General features: G+C 41.4%; 1 protein-coding gene across 2 annotated transcripts in view; it reads left to right on the top strand.

The window, feature by feature from the left end:
• Nucleotides 1-22,013, top strand: part of SLC1A1 (solute carrier family 1 member 1) — a 75,796-nt gene extending 53,783 nt beyond the window's left edge. For both annotated transcript variants that reach the window (XM_056522329.1, XM_056522337.1), the window contains exons 10-12: nt 14,655-14,849; nt 15,261-15,395; nt 17,374-22,013. In XM_056522329.1, the coding sequence (XP_056378304.1) occupies nt 14,655-14,849; nt 15,261-15,395; nt 17,374-17,623 (580 nt within the window). In that variant the 3' untranslated portion in view covers nt 17,624-22,013. The remainder of the gene's footprint in view (nt 1-14,654; nt 14,850-15,260; nt 15,396-17,373) is intronic.
• Nucleotides 22,014-22,295: the final 282 nt, after the last annotated feature.

Here is a 22,295-nt window from a genome sequence, read left to right as displayed (position 1 = left end):
GCATAGTAGAGGAGTCAGGCAGAAGATGGTGCACACCATGTGATAGATTAACTTCTTAAGGACGCAGGGCGTACCTGTACGCCCTGCTTCTGGTCCCGGTATATAACGCGGGGTCATGCCGCGTCATACTGGGTTGGTCCAGGCTAATGAAAGCCGGGACCCTGGGCTAATAGCGTGCGGCACTGATCTTTGTGCCGCACGCTATTAACCCTTTAGACGTGGCGTTCAAATTTGATTGCCACGTCTAAAAGGAAAGTAAAAGCTTCCCGGTAGCTCAGTCGGGCTGATCGGGACCATTGCGATGAAATCGCGATGTCCCGATCAACTAGAACGCGAGTGGAGATCCCTTTACCTGCCTCCATTGCGTCCGATCATCGATTGATTGCTCTAAGCCTGACACGGCGATGATCTGTGTATGAGACCGGTATGTGCAGTGTAATAGCCACTAGGGGTGCTATAACACTGCAAAAAAAAAAGTGTGAAAAAAAGTTAATAAAGATCGTTTAACACCTGCCCTAATAAAAATTTGAATAAAAAATTAACATATGTGGTATCGCCGTGTGCGGAAATGTCCGAACTATAAAAATATATCATTAATTAACCTGCACAGTCAATGGCGTAGGCGCAAAAAAATTCCTAAGTCCAAAATAGCGTATTTTTGGTAAATTTTTATATCATGAAAAAATTAAAGGCCAATCAATATAAAAATGGTACCTATAAAAACTTCAGATCACAGTGCAATAAAATGAGCCATCATACTGCCCGGTACGTGGAAAAATAAAAAAGTTATAGGGGTCAGGAGATGACAATTTTAAACGTATAAATTTCCCTGCATGTAGTTATGATTTTTTTCAGAACTAATACAAAATCAAACCTATATAAGTAGGGTATAATTTTAACCGTATGGACCTACAGAATAAAGATAAGGTATCATTTTTACCAAAAAATACATTGCGTAGAAATGGAAGTCCCAAAAATTTACAAAATGGCATTTTTTCTTCAATTTTGTCGCACAATTTTTTTTCCGTTTCGCCGTCGATTTTTTTTGTAAAATGACTGTCACTGCAAAGGAGAATTGATGGCACAAAAAATAAGCCATAATATGGAATTTTAGGTGCAAAATTGAAAGGGTTATGATTTTTAGAAAGTGATGAGGAAAAAATGAAAAAACGGAAAAACCCTGCGTCTTTAAGGGGTTAAGGACATCATGTTGCATGTTAGACACTTTTTACATCCTTATGCCACCTCTTGGTTTCCATTATCTAGATCAGTATTTTATGTCACACCGTTTGTAAATAATTTTCCATTTCTAGACACTTTCATTGGTGTAAAAGTGTCTAAAACACATAATGAATGTGGTACAAGGCACATGCACCAGTTTTTTTTTATGCGTCTAAGGCTGCTTTCACACTATAAAATTCATCCGTTTTAAAGATCCGTTTGATCCGGGAGAATGAACGGAAGAAATAGTGCATGCACTATTTCTCCCGTTACCATCTTCCATCACAAAATAACGTCCGTTATTAATAACGGACTATAACGGATTAATGTAAAAATGTTTTACGGATAATGTAAAAATCCCATAGACTATAATGGGATTTTCTAACACACGTATGGGATTTTCTAACGGACTTTTAATGGACGATTTTCAGGGTTTTCATAACGGAACATCAAACGGATCTTTAAAATGGATGAATTTTATAGTGTGAAAGCATCTTAAGTCAAAAGCCTAGCGTATTTTGTTTATGAAATCTGCCCCAGCAAGATGCAAAATAAAATAAAAGATTGTAACAAATAACATATACACAGAAAGTAATAAGAAAACTTAAAGGGGTACTCCGTCCCTAGACATCTTATCCCCAATCCTGTTGCACCCGGTGTTCGTTTAGAGCCACGCTTGTGACATAACGGCCACTCTCCTCCAATACAAGTCTATGGGAGAGGGGGTGACGCCCCCTCCCATAGACTTAAATTGAGGGGGCATGGCTGTGATGTCACAAGCCTCTGCACCTCATCGCTAGTTATACGGCACAGAGCGAAGTTCACTACGTGCACCGGATGTCTGGAGTGTCGCTGCCGAGATTGTGGGGGTCCCCGGCAGCGCGACCCCCCGCAATCAGACATCTTATCCCCTATCCTTTGGATAGGGTATAAGATGTCTAGGGGTGGAATACCCCTTTAAGTACACAATACAGTAAGCATAAGTTAACCTTTTTCCACTGGGACTTTACTAGTCAGAAAATAGAGATTCCTGAACTACACCAGTGGTAGTCATGTATGCCAAAATAAAAAAAGATATCTCAATGTATCTGCCATTTGTGACCTGAATCTAGTAAACTATTAAAATGAGCACAACATAAGTCAGTTTGTTTGACTACGAACAGCTGCAGTCAAGGAAAAGCCTGTATAACATGCTCAGCTGCACCTTACCAAAAAAAAACGGGGGTATCTTAGATGAGAAGCCCATTTCACAGCATGAGATGCAGTGCATTAGTAGACACTTTTAGATATCTTAAAGTGTCCCTGTCACTTAAAGAGACATGTCAAAAGGTGTTCAGACCCCCACTGATAAAATAAGAAAAGAGAATCAGTGGTTAAAGAGTACCTGTCATCAAACAATATTTTCTAAACTCACTCAGATTATATCCCCTAACTACTCCTAACACCCCTCCTGCCCTGAAAAAAAAATTGTATGTATCATACATTTCCCCTTCCCCAGGAGAAAGTGGGTGTTCCCCAACAGGTGTGACATCATTGAAGTCCATGCCCCACATGCACTTCCTGAGTTTGGTCTACTGCAAGGCCGGGACGAGATCAAACTAACTATTTGACTTGTGCAGGGAATAGAATAGAGCCACCTAGTGGCCGTTTTTTCAGTCACATTAAAAACATATAAAGGTTGAGATTTTAACAGCAAGTAAACAGCAAAGTGTCTTAGAATAACATAAGGAACAATATATTAAAAGTCTAGTTTGGTGACAGGTACTTTTTAAGTGCTTCTTTCCAAAGAAAAGGCAAATTATTAAAAAAGTTATGGATCATTTTATAGAATTTTTAAGTGTGAAAGTTTAAAATTGTTGCTAAAAATTGTGAATAATATTTGCCTCTCTAATATATACCTATTTAAAGTGTCACTGTAATTTAAACCCCCTGTGTCTTTGCTGCTGTATTCTATGCAGAGAGATGAATGTTTGGGGTATTCCTGGATGCTTTGGCACTTGACCAATTTTTTTCCAATGTACAGGTGTATACAAAGGTACATAAGAAGTCACACAGGTGTGCAGTATTCAGTGGACAACGTGTTTCTAGTGGCGGAATCCTCTCTTCATCAGGACCTGATGAAGAGAGGATTCTGCCACTAGAAACACGTTGTCCACTGAATACTGCACACCTGTGTGACTTCTTATGTACCTTTGTATACACCTGTACATTGGGGGGAAAAAAAAGTTAATACATTAAACCTCTTCTGCAACTGTGTCCTGTTATTCCGGTGAAGTGCCGAAGCATCCAAGTCGGAACTGGGGTGATTCCCTGCCAGGAATACCCTGGACATTCATCTCTCTGCACTCCACAGCGCTGTACGCGGTAACGACAGCGAGCGGCTCCCGGACCTTGCCGCAAACCCCACAAGCATACTACAGTGTTGTACCTGTCATTAGTGCAACACAATAAGGTGAGCGGTTCCATACTACCTTTTCTAAAACAAAAATCTTTTTTGGGATAACAGCGCAATCTCTGCTTTCTTCCCTTTCTACCTGATGTATTCTATAGAATATCTATGGGACGCGTTTCCTGGAGTGAGGAGAGAGATGGGGTGAGAACCGATCTACTGAGTACTAGCAATTGTTGGGGGTCTGAATACTGAGATCCACACCAACTGCTAGAATAATCAGAGAGAAGTACTCAGCAGATTGGATCTTTTTGTATGTCACTATAGCATGTCAAAAGTACACACGTGCAGGATTTGCTGCATATTTTGTGCAGCTTATCTTTCTATCCTAACAGTAAGTGACCTTAGTTATTTTACAAATGGTTGCAATGCGATTTATTGCTGGTTGCCTGCACATTCTGAGCATACAGATTTACAGACTTTATCACCTATCATGAACCATGTTAATAAGTAATGTTCTGTAAAATTTTGTTATCCTTATGCTATATGTTATTGCATTTTCAACCTTAATGTATGTGGAATAATAGAATACTTTTTTAATGAACACAAAGCTGTGAAATTATATACCTATGTTCTAAGCGTAACTGGAATCCTGTGGACCCCAGGACAGATTTTAAAACTGACCAAATTCAGTATAACGAGAACCATATTACCAAAATACCCTTATTCAAGGGGCACATAATACCGCCACACCATGACCACTACCGTTATACTATAAACTGAATGGACAATACCTTTTTTCTGTTATTAAATCATATCCACTATATACAGACCAATAGTGCCACACATACTTCCAATATTAAGGTAGATACCAGCTCTACCCAGGCTCTGTAGACAATAAAGCTGATGACATACTCACATGTAATGTCTTTTCTGATCAGAGTCATTTACATATTTCCATCCGGCCCATCATGAAGACTTTTCCCAGCCACGATTCATCTCTGCAGAATCTGCATGACAAACATTTAACCCCTTAAGGACATGCAACGTAAATGTACGGCGCTGCTTAGCGCACAGCGCCATACATTTACGGCGTGTTTTTCCAGGATCACCACGTCACCGGACAGGGTGATCAGGCAGGGATGGCTGCTGTTATCTAACAGCAACCATCCAGGCATATCGCCCAGGGGGGTCCTGGGGTCGCCCAGGGGGGTCAATTTAGACCGGCAACCTGCATCGATTCCGGTCATACGGGTCTGCAGTGACCCGGAAAATAAGGGGGATCGGAAGTGTCCAAGACACCCCCGGTCCCCCTGAAGGGATAGGAGTTAGGTGGCAGGGGTGCCACCCCTCCTATCCCTGCTATTGGCGGGTCAGAAGCGACCTACCAATAGAAGATTGGGGGCGCGGGGGGCTAAAGTTCAGTTCCCACGTTCTGCCCACCGACGGTATTACGGGCAAGACGGGGGAACTATAAAAAATGGAAAAGGGCGGGGAACTGTCCTGTGACCGGCGGCGGTGGAGCTCCCTTGCTGCCGCCGGCGGCTATCCTCTCTCCCCTCTGGTGCGGCGTGCAGCGATCCTACTGAAGTCGGTGAGTTGCCTAGCAAAATCTGGAGGGCTACAGTTTGGAGACCACTATACAGTGGTCTCTCAACTGTAGCCCTCCAGTTGTTGCAAAACTACAAATCCCAGCATGCCCAGACAGCAAACTGCTGTGTGGGCATGCTGGGATTTGTATTTTGCAACATCTGGAGGGCCACAGTTTGGAGATCACTGTGCGGTGGTTTCTAAACTGTGGCCTTCAGATCTTACAAAACTACAACTCCCAGCATGCATGAACAGCAAACGGCTTTCTCGCCATGCTGGGAGTTGTAGTTGCGTACCTCCAGCTGTTGTATAACTACATCTCCCAGTATGTTCTTCGGCGATCAGTACATGCTGGGAGTTATAGTTTTGCAACAGCTGGAGGCACACTGGTTGGAACATACTGAGTTACGTAATAGAACCTAACTGAAGGTTTTCCAACCAGGGTGCCTCCAGCTGTTGCAAAACTACAACTCCCAGCATGCACAGTCTGTCAGTGCATGCTGGGAGTTGTAGTTTGCAACAGCTGGATGTTTGCCCCCCATGTGAATGTACAGGGTACATTCACAGGGGCGGGTTTACAGTGAGTTTCCTGCTTCAAGTTTGAGCTGTGGCAAACTCACCGTAAACCTCCGCCTGTGTGAATGTACCCTAAAAACACTACACTACACTAACACATAATAAAGGGCAACCACTACATATACACCCCTTTACACTGCCCCCCCCCCCCCCCCCCCCAAAAAAAAGTGAAAAACTTATTGTATGGCAGTGTTTCCAAAACGGAGCCTCCACCTGTTGAAAAGCAATAACTCCCAGCATTTCCGGACAGCAACTGACTGTCGAGGGATGCTGGGAGTTTAGCAACAGCTGGAGGCACCCTGTTTGGGAATCACTGGTGTAGAATACCCCTATGTCCACCCCTATGCAATCCCTAATATAGTCCTCAAATGCGCATTGTTACGCCGAGCGCTCCGGGTCCCTGCTCCTCCCCGGAGCGCTCACGGCGTCTCTCTCCCTGCAGCGCCCCGGTCGGTCCCGCTGACCGGGAGCGCTGCACTGATATGGCCGTCGGGGATGCGATTCGCACAGCGGGACGCGCCCGCTCGCGAATCGCATCCCAAGTCACTTACCCGTCCCGGTCCCCTGCTGTCATGTGCTGGCGCGCGCGGCTCCGCTCTCTAGGGCGCGCGCGCGCGCCAGCTCTCTGAGACTTAAAGGGCCAGTGCACCAATGATTGGTGCCTGGCCCAATTAGCTTAATTGGCTTCCACCTGCTCCCTGGCTATATCACATCACTTCCCCTGCACTCCCTTGCCGGATCTTGTTGCCTTGTGCCAGTGAAAGCGTTTAGTGTTGTCCAAGCCTGTGTTACCTGAACTCCTGCTATCCAACTTGACTACGAACCTTGCCGCCTGCCCCGACCTTCTGCTACGTCTGACCTTGCCTCTGCCTAGTCCTTCTGTCCCACGCCTTTTCAGCAGTCAGCGAGGTTGAGCCGTTGCTAGTGGATACGACCTGGTTGCTACTGCCGCAGCAAGACCATCCCGCTTTGCGGCGGGCTCTGGTGAACACCAGTAGCCTCTTAGAACCGGTCCACCAGCACGGTCCACGCCAATCCCTCGCTGACACAGAGGATCCACAACCTGTAAGCCGAATCGTGACACGCATGGTGCTCTCTCACTTTGGAGCCCTGTCATATTTCAAGGAAACAGTTTAGGGCCACATATGGGGTATTTCCGTACTCGGGAGCAATTGCGTTACAAATTTTGGGGGGCTTTTTCTCCTTTTACCCCTTCTGAAAAGGAAAAGTTGGGGTCTACACCAGTCTGTTAGTGTAAAAAAATTTAACATTTTACACTAACATGCTGGTGTTTCCCCATACTTTTTATTTTCACAAGAGGTAAAAGGAAAAAAAGACCCCCCAAATTTTGTAACGCAATTTCTCCTGAGTACGGAAATACCCCATATGTGGGCGTAAAATACTCTGCATACGCTCAACAAGGCTCAGGAGTGAGAGCGCACTATATACATTTGAGGCCTAAATAGATGATTTGCACAGGGGTGGCTGATTTTACAGCGGTTCTGACACAAACGCAAAAAAAATAAATACCCCTCACGCAATGTAAAAAGGGGTATAGTGAGCCTTAACACCCCACATGTGTATGACGAATTTTCGTTAAAGTTGGATGGGAAAATGAAAAAAAAATTTTTTTAACTATAATGCTGGTGTTACCCTAAATTTTTCATTTTCACATGGGAAAATAGGAAAAAAAAGCACTACAATGCTCAGAAGAGAAGGAGCGCCATTGGGCTTTTAGAGAGAAAATTTGTCCAGAATTGAAGGCCACACGTGTTTAGAAAGCCCCCATAGTGCCAGAACAATGGACCCTGCCCCCACATGTGACCCCACATTTTGGAAACTACACCCCTCACATAATGTAATAAGGGGTGCAGTGAGCATTTACGCCCCACAGGTGTCTGACAGATTTTTGGAACAGTGGTCCGTGAAAATGAAAAACTGCACAGTTTTTTGTACTTCCGACTCCCCGACTCCGACTCCTCTTGAATGTATTTAGAAACACTTACAGTTGAATCCAAGAAGCTGTTCCACCAAGTTCTTCTAAGCTCTTCTAGCAGAGAGGTAGTTGGGCAGAAGCTGCTGCCTTCTCCTTTTTGTGTGCTGATCTGCTGCTGAAGATAGGGTAGTGGGAGGATCCAGGAAGGGGCATTTATTATAAAACAGGATTTCCCTAGTAGAATCCCATAGCCATGTTTGAAGTTTAAGCTAACAATTGGAGTTTACAAGTTTTTATAGCCTTAGCTGAATGGCAGCAGTTTTTCCAATGATTTACAGCTTCAGCCTTGAACTATTGACCCTCCATTCCCTTCCCTTATACAAGTGTCTCTAGTCCTGCAAAAAAACATATTACTTAATCCCTTATCAGTGAGAGGCTAGGTTACCCATGTATTCCCTGTAACAACAGAACACAACACTATGGAAAGTATAAGTATTGCCGCTCCTAATTGTGCATTGCATGCCATATAGTGAAGCACATGAAAAGCATGCTTCTTCGCGGTCACTTAACGTGTTCGATTTGCGGTTACGTGAGGCACTGCATGCATTGGTCTTTATTTTAATCCTTGCTTTTTTTTTTATTCCAATCTAAATTTAGTAGGAGTCGGAGTCTGTGCATTATTTGCCGACACCAACTCCAGGTACCCAAAATTTGGTCCGACTCTGACTCCTCAACTCTGACTCCACAGCCCTGTTCCAAAGACCTGTCAAACGCCAGTGGGGGTGTAAAAGCTCACTGCACCCCTTATTAAATTCTGTCAGGGGTGTAGTTTCCAAAATGGGGTCACATGGGGGGGGGGGGTACACTGTTCTGGCACCACGGAGGGAGGGCTTTGTAAACGCACATGGCCCTGACTTCTATTCCAACCAAATTCTCTCTCCAAAAGCCCAAAAGCGCTCCTTCTCTTCTGAGCATTGTAGTGCGCCAGCAGAGCACTTGGCGTCCACACATGGGGTATATCAATACTCAGAAATGGGGTTACAAATTTTGGAGGGAATTTTCTCCTATTACCCCTTGTAAAAATTTAAAATTTGGGGAAAAACCACCATTATAGTGAAAAAAAATGTTTTTTTCATTTACACATCCGAATTTAACGAAAAGTCGTCAAACACCTGTGGGGTGTTAAGGCTCACTGTTCCCCTTGTTACATTCCTTCAGGGGTGTAGTTTCCAAAATAGTATGCCATGTGTTGTTTTTTTTTTTTTTTTTGCTGTTCTGGCACCATAGGGGCTTCCTAAATGCCACATGCCCCCAAAAACCATTTCAGAAAAACTCACTCTCCAAAATCCCATTGTCGCTCCTTCCCTTCTGAGCCCTCTAGTGCACCCACAGAGCACTTGACATACACATATGAGGTATTTCCTTACTCGAGAGAAATTGGTTACACATTTTAGGAAGATTTCTCTCCTTTTACCCATTGTAAAACTTCAAAAACTGGGCCTACAAGAACATGCGAGTGTAAAAAATGAAGATTTTGAATTTCCTCCTTCACTTTGTTGCTATTCCTGTGAAACATGTAGAGGGTTAACACACTTACTGAATGTCATTTTGAATACTTTGGGGGGTGCAGTTTCTATGCTTGGGTCATTTATGGGGTATTTCTAATATAAAGGCCCTTCAAATCCACTTCAAAACTGAACTGGTCCCTGAAAAATTCAGATTTAAAAAATTTTGTGGAGAATTGCTGCTGAACTTTAAAACATGTTAACTTTATGATTAAAATATAAAGTAGACATATTTTATATGTGAATCAATATATAATTCATTTGGTATGTCCATTTTCCTTATAAGCAGAGAGTTTCAAAGTTTAAAATAATGCAAAATTTTCAAATTTTTTATCAAATTTTGGAATTTTTCACCAAGAAATGATGCAAGTATCAACAAAAATTACCACTAACATGAAGTAGAATATGTCACGAAAAAACAATCTCGGAATCAGAATGAAAAATAAAAGCATCCCAGAGTTATCAATGCTTAAAGGGACAGTGGTCAGATTTGCAAAAAAAGGGCTAGGTCCTTAAAGGGGTACTCCGGTGGTTAAGAGTTTTGGCTATATTGCATCTTCTTTTAATGTTCATGTTTTTTGCAATCGACATGTATTATATGTTTGTGTAGCATGTGTCTGTTTTTTTCTTACCTGTTTGTGGGCCAGAAAGTTCTGTAGTTCTGTGTTGGATCTCTTACTGTTGTCCACATGTTAGGATTAGGCTGTGGACAACATGTCATGGCTTTTTTTCCCTCTGTTCTTTCAGAACTGCATGAGAGAGATAAGCCACGCCCCCTCATCTCCCCCTCCTCAAGGACGCAGGTGTGCATCAGAGAAAGAAGACAGAAGGGGGAGAGAGGACGTACACAACTTCTCATCTCCCCTCCCCCTGCCTGTCTTCTGAGGATGTAGGTCTGCACTGAAAGAAGACAGAGAAGATAAGAGTGTTATCTGAAGGAGAGGATAACAAAGTGCACAGGCTGGGGATGTATAGACTGCAGGGGAAAAAATCTCTGACTGGGGATGATTTCTATGTGTGAAGGAGGGGGGGGGGGGGACTCCTGAATGACACATGCTGGAAGTTGTAGTCCCTGTTATGTGTGTGTATGCTAGTGTTTACAAACCAGTGTGCCTCCAGCTGTTGCAAAACTACAACTCCCAGCGTGCCTGGACAGACTTTGGGCATGCTGAGATTTGTAGTTTTGCAACAGCTGGAGGCACACTGGTTGGGAAACACTGTCCTAGCCTATTCAGTATATTACAAACAAAGTGTATTGTTTCCCAACCAGGGTGTCTTCAGCTGTATCAAAACTACAACTCCCAGCATCCCGGACAGCTTTTGGCTGTCCGGGCATGCTGGTAGTAGTAGTTTTGCAACACCTGGAGGCACCCTGGTTGGGAAACACTGGTGTATGCCCTATAGAGGTGTGGTGAACTACAACCCCCAGGAGACTACAGAGGCAGCATGCTGGTGTTATACCACAGACTGAAGACTCCTGAATGACACATGCTGGGAGTTGTAGTCCCTTTTGTGTGTGTATGCCAGTGTATCCCAACCAAGGCTGATTATATTAGTGTGCTGTGTATAAGGGGGCCGACCCGGGAAAATAGTAGGGTGGGTAGAGGGCAGAACAAAAAAAAAAGGAGCTGCCCCAAACCAGCAAGGCATGTGGCATGCTGGGATTTGTAGTTTTCAGCACAGCAAGTAACAGGAAATAGAAGCAAAGATAGGAAAACAAAGTGGGGTATAAAAAGACATAAGTAGAGTCTAAACAACAAGAATAGAAATGAAACAAAACAAATAGGGTAAGTCAAAAATGGAAAAACACGTTGACCACTGGAGTACCCCTTTAAGGTGAAAATAGGCTGGGTCCTTAAGGGGTTAAAGGAGTACCCGATGAAAAACATTTTTTTTTTTTTTTAAATATATCAACTGGTGCCAGAAAGTAAAACAGATTTTTAAATTACTTCTATAAAAAAAATCTTAATCCTTCAAGTACTTATGAGCTGCTGTATGCTTCACATGAAGTTTTTTAACTTTTTAAATTTCTTTTCTGTCTGACCACAGTGCTCTCGGCTGACACCTCTGTCTGTCTCAGGAACTGTCAAGATCAGGAGCAAATCCCCATAGCAAACCTCTCCTGCTCTTGACAGTTCCTGAGACAGACAGAGATGTCAGCATAGAGCACTGTGGTCAGACAGAAAATAAATTTAGAAAGAAGAGAACTTCCGGTGGAGCATACAGCAGCTGATAGGTACTGGAAGGGTTAAGATTTTTAAATAGAAGTAATTTACAAATCTGTTTAACTTTCTGGCACCAGTTGATTTAAAAAAAAATGTTTTTCACTGGAGTACCCCTTTAAGGCTTCTAATTCCAGGACCCCTTTAACTCTATACAAACACTCCATATGTATTATACTACCCCATATAGTAGTTAGGCTCCTCTGTACCTCCTTATAATAGTTAGACCCCTACACTGCCCCAATAGAGTATTTAGGCTCCCCACACACTGACTCTATGCAGTAGCTTGGCTCCCACACTGCCACCATAAAATAGTTAGGACCCACACTGCCCCCCCCCCATATAGTTGTTAGGACCCCCACATTGCCCCTTTATGTGGCAGCATGAAAAAAAAAACACAATACTCACCTGTCAAACTGCTTCCCTGCAGTTCCTCTGTGTTTTTCTGACACTCCGCTCCCCACCAGTCGTTTTTTCTCTCTGAACTTCTGGTGCAGAGAGTGTGGAACAGAGATACTGCCTGCTTAGTAAGTCCCAGCAGCCTCTGCTCTGTGGTGTAGTCCAGCTGTGTGTGCATCTTTTAAAAGTATTTATTTAGATTTTGCAAGAAAAATAACGAACACCGCCAATGGTTCAGCGAAATAAAACAAATGCACATAGACTAAAATCATAACATACATTAAAGCACTTTGGTTACACAGCAGGGCGTGTCAGCTATGTGTGCGCCTTAAAGATTCACACACAGTTAACCCCTTAAGGACCCAGACAATTTTCAGTGTAGGACCCCGCCATTTTTTGCACATCTGACCACTGTCACTTTAAGCATTAATAACTCTGGGACGCTTTTACCTTTCATTCTGATTCCGAGATAGTTTTTTCGTGACATATTCTACTTTATGTTAGTGGTAAAATTTTGTCGATACTTGCATCATTTCTTAATGCCACCTCTGGGGCCTTAACACCCCACAGGTGTTTGACGACTTTTCGTTAAAGTTGGATGTGTAAATGATTTATTTATTTTTTTCACTAAAATGCTAGTTTTCGCCCAAATTTTAAATTTTTACAAGGGGTAATAGGAGAAAGTGCCCCCCAAAATTTGTAACCCCATCTCTTCTGAGTATGGAAATACCCCATGTGTGGACGTCAAGTGTTCTGCAGGCGAACTACAATGCTCAGAAGAGAAGGAGTCACATTTGGCTTTTGGAAAGCGAATTTTGCTGAAATGGTTTTGGGGGGGACATGTCGTATTTAGGAAGCCCCTATGCTGCCAGAACAGCAAAAACAGCCCCACATGGCATACTATTTTGGAAACTACACCCCTCAAGGAACGTAACAAGGGGTACAGTGAGCCTTAACACCTCACAGGTGTTTGACGACTTTTTGTTAAAGTTGGATGTGCAAATGAAAAAAAAAATCACAAAAATGCAGTTTTTTCCCAAAATTTTACATTTTTACAAGGGGTAATAGGAAAAAATGCCACCCAAAATTTGTAACCCCATTCCTTCTGAGTGTGGAAATACCCCATGTGTGGACTTCAAGTGCTCTGCTGGCGCACTACAATGCTCAGAAGAGGAGGAGCGCCATTGAGATTGTGGAAATAAAATTTGGAATGGAAGTCAGGGGCCATGTGCGTTTACAAAGTCCCCCGTGCTGCTAGAACAGTGGACCCCCCCCCACATGTGACCCCATTTTGGAAACTAAACCCCACTGACGTTTGACAGATCTTTGGAACAGTGGGCTGTGCAAATGAAAAATTACATTTTTCATTTTCACGAACCACTGTTGCAAAAATCTGTCAGACACCTGTGGGGTGTAAATGCTCACTGTACCCCTTATAACATTCCATGAGGGGTGTAGTTTCCAAAATGGGGTCACATGTGGGGGGGTCCATTTCTGGCACTATGGGGGCTTTGTTAACTTACGTGGCCTTCAATTCCACACAAATTTTCTCTTCAAAAGCCCAATGGCGCTCCTTCTCTTCTGAGCATTGTAGTGCACCCGCAGAGCACTTTACATCCACATATGGGATATGTTATTACTCAGAAGAAATAGGGTTACAAATTTTGGGGGGCTTTTTTCCTATTTTCCCTTGTGAAAATGAAACATTTAGGGTAACACCAGCATTTTAGTGAAAACTGTTTCCATCCAACCTTGAAGAATTTTCATTAAACACCTGTGGGGTGTTAAGGCTCACTATACCCCTGGTTACGTTCCGTGAGGGGTGTAGTTTCCAAAATGGGGTCACATGGGGGTATTAATTTTTTTGTGTTTATGTCAGAACCGCTGTAAAATCAGCCACCCCTGTGCTGGAGGGTCTGTATAGTGGTCTCAAACTGTAGCCCCCCAGATGTTGCTAGGCAACTCACCAACTTCCGTAGGATCCAGGGAGACAGCCGAAAGACATCGCTGCCTGGCGAGCACCGCAGCCGATCGCCGCCCACAGCCTCCGCTGATAGGTAAGTGGACTTCGGCGCCAGTCCTCTGTCGGTTTCCCCGTTCTGCCCCGCCTATTGTGGGTGGGCAGAACCGGGAAACCTAAAGTTAACGCCCCCGATCTGCTATTGGTCGTCGCTTCTATACAACCAATAGCAGGGATAGGAGGAGTGGCACCCCTGCCACCTCACTCCTATCCCTTCAGGGGGATCTTGGGTGTCTTGGACAACCCCGATCCCCCTTATTTTCCGGGTCACCATAGACCCGTATGACCCGGAAAAGTCGCAAATCGCCGGTGTGAATTCACCGACGATTTGCGGTGATCGCCGATATGGAGGGGTCTAATGACCCCCCTGGGCATTAGCACAGGGTGTGTGCTGATCTATATCAGCAGTCACCCCGGTCCGATCCCCGCCCGGCGCGAGGCGGGGACCGAAATTCCCACGGGCGTACAGGTACGTCCTGGGTCCTTAAGTACCAGGGTGTCAGGACGTACCCGTATGCCCTGGGTCCTTAACAGGTTAAAAGCTGCGCTTGCTGCAAATCCAGGACATGTTTTCCTGATAGCCTCTCTTCTCCTATGGACCTAGTTCATGTTCGCAGACCGTGCAGCAATGATTGTTACGACCCTGGTTCTAAAGAAGAAGCTTAATTATGTACAGTATGAGAAGATAACTGATCCAGGCATATTTCCTTTAATAACAATTCTTACTGTTTTTCAGCTCAGCAACTTTACCAGTGACTTTCCGTTGTGCTGAGGAGAAGAACAGGATAGACAAACGGATAACAAGATTTGTTCTACCAGTGGGAGCAACTATAAATATGGATGGAACAGCTCTCTATGAAGCAGTGGCAGCAGTATTCATAGCACAGCTGAATGACATGAACCTGGATGTTGGTCAGATTGTCACAATTAGGTATGTACCGTAGTCTTGACAACCAAAGCGTTTGTCATTGGATTTTTTTTTTTCATCACAGACACAGACTTAACTACAGACGCCTTATCTCATTCAGACCCTAAACCATACCTCTAAAGAAAATCACACCCCAGATCAGACCCATAAAAAGTCAGATGTTGCTAGTTACAACATATCAGAACATTTTTAGGACTTTTACCAGTCCCCAGCAGTAGTTCTGCTCCTGATGGCATCATAGATGCATTGTAGGAGACATTACCCTCCTCCAGTATATCTATGACAGAAAGTATGGAGGGTATGGGCAGCTTGTGCCCCAGTCCCAGATTTGAACAGCAGTCCACCAGTTGCATTTCACTAGTTGTCATTTAACAAAATTTGTGTCATTATTTAACACTTTTATACTTTTTCCAGTGTGACAGCTACAGCAGCCAGTGTAGGAGCTGCCGGGGTACCTCAGGCCGGCCTAGTTACCATGGTGATTGTACTGAGTGCTGTTGGGCTTCCGGCAGAAGATGTCACTCTTATCATCGCTGTTGACTGGCTTCTGTAAGTGCATAGCCAAGCATTGTATAATAACATTTGTCTGCAAGATTCCTATATTTTGTGTACTGTATTTTTTAATTATGCAAAGCATAGCCATGAAGCAAAGAGTGCAACAGAAAATGCACACGAAACTAGCAAAAAATAGTCTTTTATGAAAATGAATCTCTAAAAACAGAAGGAAAACATTTGTGTTCCCTTGGCAACCAGTCAGATATAATTTTCTAACATGCAGGGGAAAAAAATCACATAATGTGAAAGGTGAGATATGGGAAGAAGATATTGTAAGTTAATTGTTAATCGTATCATCCTTGGCCTGTACCTTGCAGATGGTACATTATCGCAGATATTATCTCCTGCAATATAATTGCTAGAGATAAAAGAATAAAAAGGTCAGAAAAGGAACATTTCTACTTCTGATTGTTTCACAGTTTCAAATACGTATATTTATGATGGAGAAATGCAGAGGCAACATACATTATAAAGTGTTGTGTACTAAACCATTTAGCTGTACAATTGGAGTGTGCTCACATGAAGGATTTTTTTAATATTTGTTGTGGAATCCACAGCAGAATTCTCAGGTACACCCTAGGATTTCTGCCACAGTTTGGCAGCATAGATGCTTTGGATTTAGTCATGGGTTTGTAGTGGGCTAGCCCTATCCAGTGGGGCTAACCTGCATCCAGGCTGCCTGATGCATGATATGTCAAATAAGTGACATCACTTCTTTTTTTAAGTTTAATTGCATGACAGTAAAAAAAAAATAAAAAAAAAAATAAAAATGGCCATAAGAACCACAGCTCAGCATTCTAGCATTGCAAAATTATCATATTTTCTAACACCTAGGTCCAGTCCATGATGGTTGAGAAAGGCTTCTATGGTATAGAAGCCTAAATTAAAGCAAATTTTTTTCAGCCATATGAAACCTCAGAAATCAGATCAAGTCAGTATGGTATGATTGTGTGATGCCTCCTCTTTGTCCATATGCAAGTTATTACCACTTGTCACAAACTGCGAAAGTCTAGTCCTTGAACTAAGTGGCCTTGCTTTTTCACTCCAGCTACATGTGTTGGCTGACATATCAACATTGCATGTTTCAGTGGTTGGGAGACCAACAACGAACTTGAACGACACCAAGAGATCCACAGAGACAAGTCTCTTACAAATAGATTGTCACATTAGAAGAATGACGCATGGTGATCTATTCTGTGCTGCACGTGAAATTCGAAATCACATACCAAGCGTAGGGTGGTAAAAGTTGACTAACTTTTAAAAAAAAATTGCTTTGTGTTATGTCCAATACAAAAGGTCCTACTTTTAAATCTGGTCATCTTGCATCTCTCAGGACACATCTGTATATAAAATAAGACATGTGTATTAAAGGGGTATTCCAGGCAAAAACTTTTTTATATATATATCAACTGGCTCCGGAAAGTCAAACAGATTTGTAAATTACTTCTATTAAAAAATCTTAATCCTTCCAATAGTTATTAGCTTCTGAAGTTTTCTGTCTAACTGCTCAATGATGATGTCACGTCCCAGGAGCTGTGCATGATGGGAGAATATCCTCATAGGAACTGCACAGCTCCCGGGACGTAAGGCATCAGAAAGCAGTTAGACAGAAAACAGCAACTCAACTTCACAAGCTAATAACTATTGGAAGGATTAAGATTTTTTAATAGAAGTAGTTTACAAATCTGTTTAACTTTCCGGAGCCAGTTGATATATAAAAAAAAGTTTTTGCCTGGAATACCCCTTTAATAAGGAATAAACCTTATCTTTTAAAATATGTAGGTAGTAACTAATTGAATGTAGTCATGTCATTGAGCTGCATTCATGAATGATACAATGTTTGTGGGAATTTTGGTTGTTGTTTTGTTAATTTCTATAAACTGGGGTGGGGGTGGGGATTGTAAGTCCAGATTGTTTATCATCACCAAGCAATGTGGTACATCATAAGTAATTAATCTTTTGTGTTCTCCAGGGATCGATTTAGGACAATGGTAAATGTTCTTGGTGATGCATATGGAACTGGAATAGTTGAGAAGCTCTCCAAGAAAGAATTGGAACAAATGGATATCGCATCAGAAGTTAACATTGCCAACCCTTTTGCCATTGAGCCAACTGTACTGAAAAATGAGGAGGACAGTGAGGGGAAAAAGTCTTACGTGAACGGAGGATTTGCTGTAGATAAATCAGATAACATATCTTTTACTCAGACATCTCAGTTCTAAATGAGCGAGGGGAGCTGAGCGAACACGAACATAATGGAACGTCAAATGTAGAACACAGACAACAAATTGAGATTTTTCTCTTTAATATTCGAACTCATATTTTTTGCCTCTTGCCAGCAGGTTACATGGAAAGGAGAGTTGTAAAATACACATAACTTTTTTATATGGGGACATGAAGTTCGCAACGATTTTGGAATGTATTACCAGTTAGCATGTTCTTTACCTGGATTGTGACATCTAGGTCAGTAATGTTAATATTTTGCATTTGCTCATTTGAAGCACAGTCTCTTGTGTCCTTCTGTTCTCTTCATTTGGAGTAACAAACCACAAAGGTGAAATGCAAGTTGCCTTAGACATAACCTATCCTTCTAAGAGCCATGTGGGAAAGAATCAGGAGGACATTCATTTATGTGTCTTTATCTTCAAAGCCATCCCCCAACCAGTACCACCACCATTGACTGTTAATGGTTATCATTAAAGATACAGTTTTTTTAACCCTTTATTGAATGTCTTAGGGAGAAACAGTGACAAAGAGCACCATCATGACAAGCAGCATTTTGTTTATATTGTGCCCTTTATTGAGTTTTGTCAAAATATAAGAAAGATTTACTCTTATAGTGTCTTCCAACTGATTTTTGTAAAGAAAAGTGGAGCTTTTGCTTGTCTGGGCATAGGGATGATACTCTAAAAGGGCATTCTACATAGTTATTTAGGAAGCATGTAAGCATTGAGGAGAACCCATGTAGAGCATGCCATTATGGTAGCCAAGGGGATTGGAGATGCACTCTACCCATACTATTTGGGGCTCTCATTGCAATTCAGCGTGTCATATACTTATTTGTCTACACAGAAAGTCACCACCACTGATATCTATTATACAAGTTAATAAGACATGACATGGGTATAATAAATGACCTATCATATGTCTGCTGTTTATAGCCAGTAGACAGACAGTGAAACACGCATGTGAAAACTATAAAAAAAATATTTACTTCAGTATATGTCTATTGACAAACATATTAATCTGTATTTGTGCACTTTAAGATATGAAATGATCAAGATCAGCTGTATATAAAGAATGGTTCTTCTGGTCATGGACTGATTTTTGATGAAGATAATTTCTACTGAACATGAATGCAATTACATAGCTGGTCTATAGTTCTTTGAGTTCTTTAACAAGAGAAGTATTGTGTCTTTTACTCAACAGAGCTGAGAAGTATTGGACATTTGTTAAAGGGATAAAATAATTCACTATTAGTGAGTTGTATACTACATTGCCTTAGCATGGTAGACATGCCTTTAAATCGTATTGCCAAATAAAACTAGACTAGACAAGTGGAACGATTTTGATTAGATTTCTTTCTGTGATAATCCTAGACTTGTAAACAGAAATCTATATGCCTGTAGGATATGCCACTAGAAACCTTCTTATTTACATTCTGTTGTCAACGGATTAATATTATGTTCTTATGGTTTAGACGGGTAGCAAAGGATTACACCTTTAAAAAGTGTTCATCACGACTCAGTTTTGTTGAGTTGCAGTAAACATCACTGTGAAGTTAAAATTTTCAGGAAAGAGAATTTTAAGCCTTGAAAGAAAAGTTCAACAATTCAGCACTTAATGTCCAACACTGAAAAGAAGAAACAATGGCAATGAGGGCACATGCTCATTATTTACATTACATGGAGATCTGGTATAATCTGGTGTATGAGAGATATTTAAAACAAAAGGTTAATTACAATATAAAAATATATTTCAGTAAATTTCTACAACTTAATTCAGCATCATCTACTTTCATGTTTATTTCTTTTTTGTATTCAATGTAGCTCCCACATATGCAACTTTTCTCAAGATCAACATTATAGGTTGCATCATTTTCTTAACCACTTGTAGACCAGGACCATTTCCCCCCATTATGACCAGACAAACATTCCTTTTTTTAGTTCATGGAGTCTTGGAAGCTAAACATTTTCTTTTCATTTGGCTATTCAAATAATTCTTTTTTGAAACTTTTTCTGTGATACATCAGGCTTTATATTTACGTATTTTTTATAATAGTAAATATACCTTTTTGTAATATGTGGCAAAAATTTTAATAAGTGTCCCTTTAAAAAATGTTTTAAATGCCACTAAAATGCTTTTAAAATTGTTCCCAAACTATAACATAATTTTCTTACAAATAATTTTCTTACAAATATTATTATATTTGTTTCTTACACATCATGCCTTACATAAAAGACCGATGGGGGAGATTTATTAAAGCCTGTCCAGAGGAAAAGTTGCCCAGTTGCCCATAGCAACCAATCAGATCGCTTCTTTCATTTTTAACAAGCCCTCTACAAAATGAAAGAAGCAATCAGATTGGTTGCTATTGGCAACTGGGCAACTTTTCCTTTGCACAGGTTTTGATAAATCTTCCCCGATGTCGTGTAATACAGCCCCGGACATTGTCTGCAGAGGTGATTTGGGTCTGCTAAGACAAGACCTCGGCACCTGGTGATCACATGACCTCCAGAACAGTAAGCAGGAAGCTTTATAGACAGAGTTCATTGAGTTAATAAACTGCTCCTGTCTTTTCTCTGAAGAGCCTGGCATTTAATGACAATGAGCTCTTTTCTTCAGCAGCATCATGATCTCTGTACTGCTGCTGACTTTTAGAAAAGCCCTTGCTAAGTTAACGTGGACTGTCCAGACATAGTCAATGGGCTGTCATCAAGCAGTAACTCTTCAACATGACATCTTAAAATTACATTAGGACTCCCACTAAAAAAGCCAAGTATTCCATTACAGAGATGCGAGACATTGTGTAATGGTTACTTGAGCTCAGGAGACCCTAGTGGCCAGAAAACCCCCCAAAACATGATGAGGGCCTTCAGTGACTAAATGGGTGTGTCAGAAAGCAATGGAAGCTATGAAGCTAGTGTAAACTGAGCTTTACACATGGTTTCAAAGTATCGCAGATTTATAATTCTATATTCTTTAAAACAAGAGCAGACTTCTACTACAAAGATGAATGCACTGAGCAATCATACTAAGAAATAATGTATTTTTTTTAAAGCAGACCTGTCAGCAAGAAAACAGCCCATCACTAACCAGTGTAATTCATTGTAATTCCAGGCATACCTTTTATATTTCAATAGTCCTCTCTAGGGCTAAAATAAAAGCCTTTTTGATAATATGTAAATTAGGCTCAAATGCTCATGGGGTGTTCCCAGCATGGCAAGAGCCCAGGATTAACTAGCCCATCTTTATTTTCACTGCTTCCATTCCCACTGTCAAAAATAATTATATATTTATATAGCGCACACAGATTCCACAGCACTGTACACTCAATGTAGTCCCTGTCCCTATCTAAATTCACCTATTAATATGTTTTGGAGTCTGGTAGAAAACCCACACAAATACGGGGAGAACATACAAGCTCACGGCAGATGTTGTCCTTGGTGGGATTTAAATCTAGAAGCCCAGTGCTGCAAGGCAACAGTGCTAACCACTGAGCCACCATGCTGTCCCAGGCAGAGCAGGTATATGCAAGCGGCCACAGAAGAGGTGAGCAAGAGAAGATGGGCTGGCTAACCCTGGACTCTTGCCATGCTGGGATATGCCCCCTGGGCACTTGTGCCTCAGTTATTTATTAACAAAAAGGTCTGTATCTCAACATTGAAAAGGAATATGGACATAAAAAGGTATGCCTAGAATCATGACAACAAGCCCTGTCTAGCCATGAGCTCAGTTACACCCTGGTTGTCTTGCTGACAGTTCCACTTTGAAGAACACAAATTAGATGTGTATTACAATATAGAAATACATTTATAAATGTAGTAAAAATATCATAGTGACAAGTTAAGGCTCTAAAACTTTTCTTGTCACCATAAAAATGATAAATAAACATAAATGACATATTTACTGAATTGAGTTAATAAGAGCATAAATCTTTTCAGTGTTGTGACTAATAAATGACCAAACTGAGATAACATTGTAGCAGCTCTATTGTGTATGATGGCTGTAAAAATACTACTTGAATCGGCCTCTTATCTTAATAGCCTTTATTAAGTAGCTGAAAATAGAAAATTATAGATGATTGTGATATTTTTTTAATTAACTATTGACTATTATTGACTATATCAAGATTTAATACAAAATGAAGCACTCAAACGTGTTGAAACCAATGGAAGCAAAGGTATAGCAGATGTTAGTTCAGTTTGTTCTCTGACCTTTAAGTCATGTGCCAAAAATATTTAAATTTACTCTTTTGAGTAAATAGCGTATACATTTAATAAATATGTCAAACTGTAACTTTGAACTGTACATGTGTAATATAAAAAGCATTGTAAATCCACAGGCATTAAGTACCAATCCTTCTGAATATAATAAAATATGTGCATTTGCATAAATTATTATTTACTTGTGCCTTACTGATAATATGTAGATGGTATTTGAGTCGATTTTTATGTTAAGCCATAATAGATCTGTTATCATTGCCTCCTGAAGATAACTACATATGACCTGCATCCAAGGCATATGTAACATAGAGGCAAACCATGAGGCTGCTATGGGGTCATTACATAGAGGCAGTCTAGGCCTGGTTTGTCTAATTTCTGTGGCTACTCTGAGACAAGATAGAAGGTTTTCAGGACTACCCTCTACAGAGGATTTTTGTTAACAGAGGGA

Source organism: Hyla sarda, chromosome 1 (genome assembly GCF_029499605.1).
Source record: "Hyla sarda isolate aHylSar1 chromosome 1, aHylSar1.hap1, whole genome shotgun sequence".
NCBI lineage: Eukaryota > Metazoa > Chordata > Amphibia > Anura > Hylidae > Hyla > Hyla sarda.
This window is presented reverse-complemented; position numbering and strand designations above follow the sequence as displayed.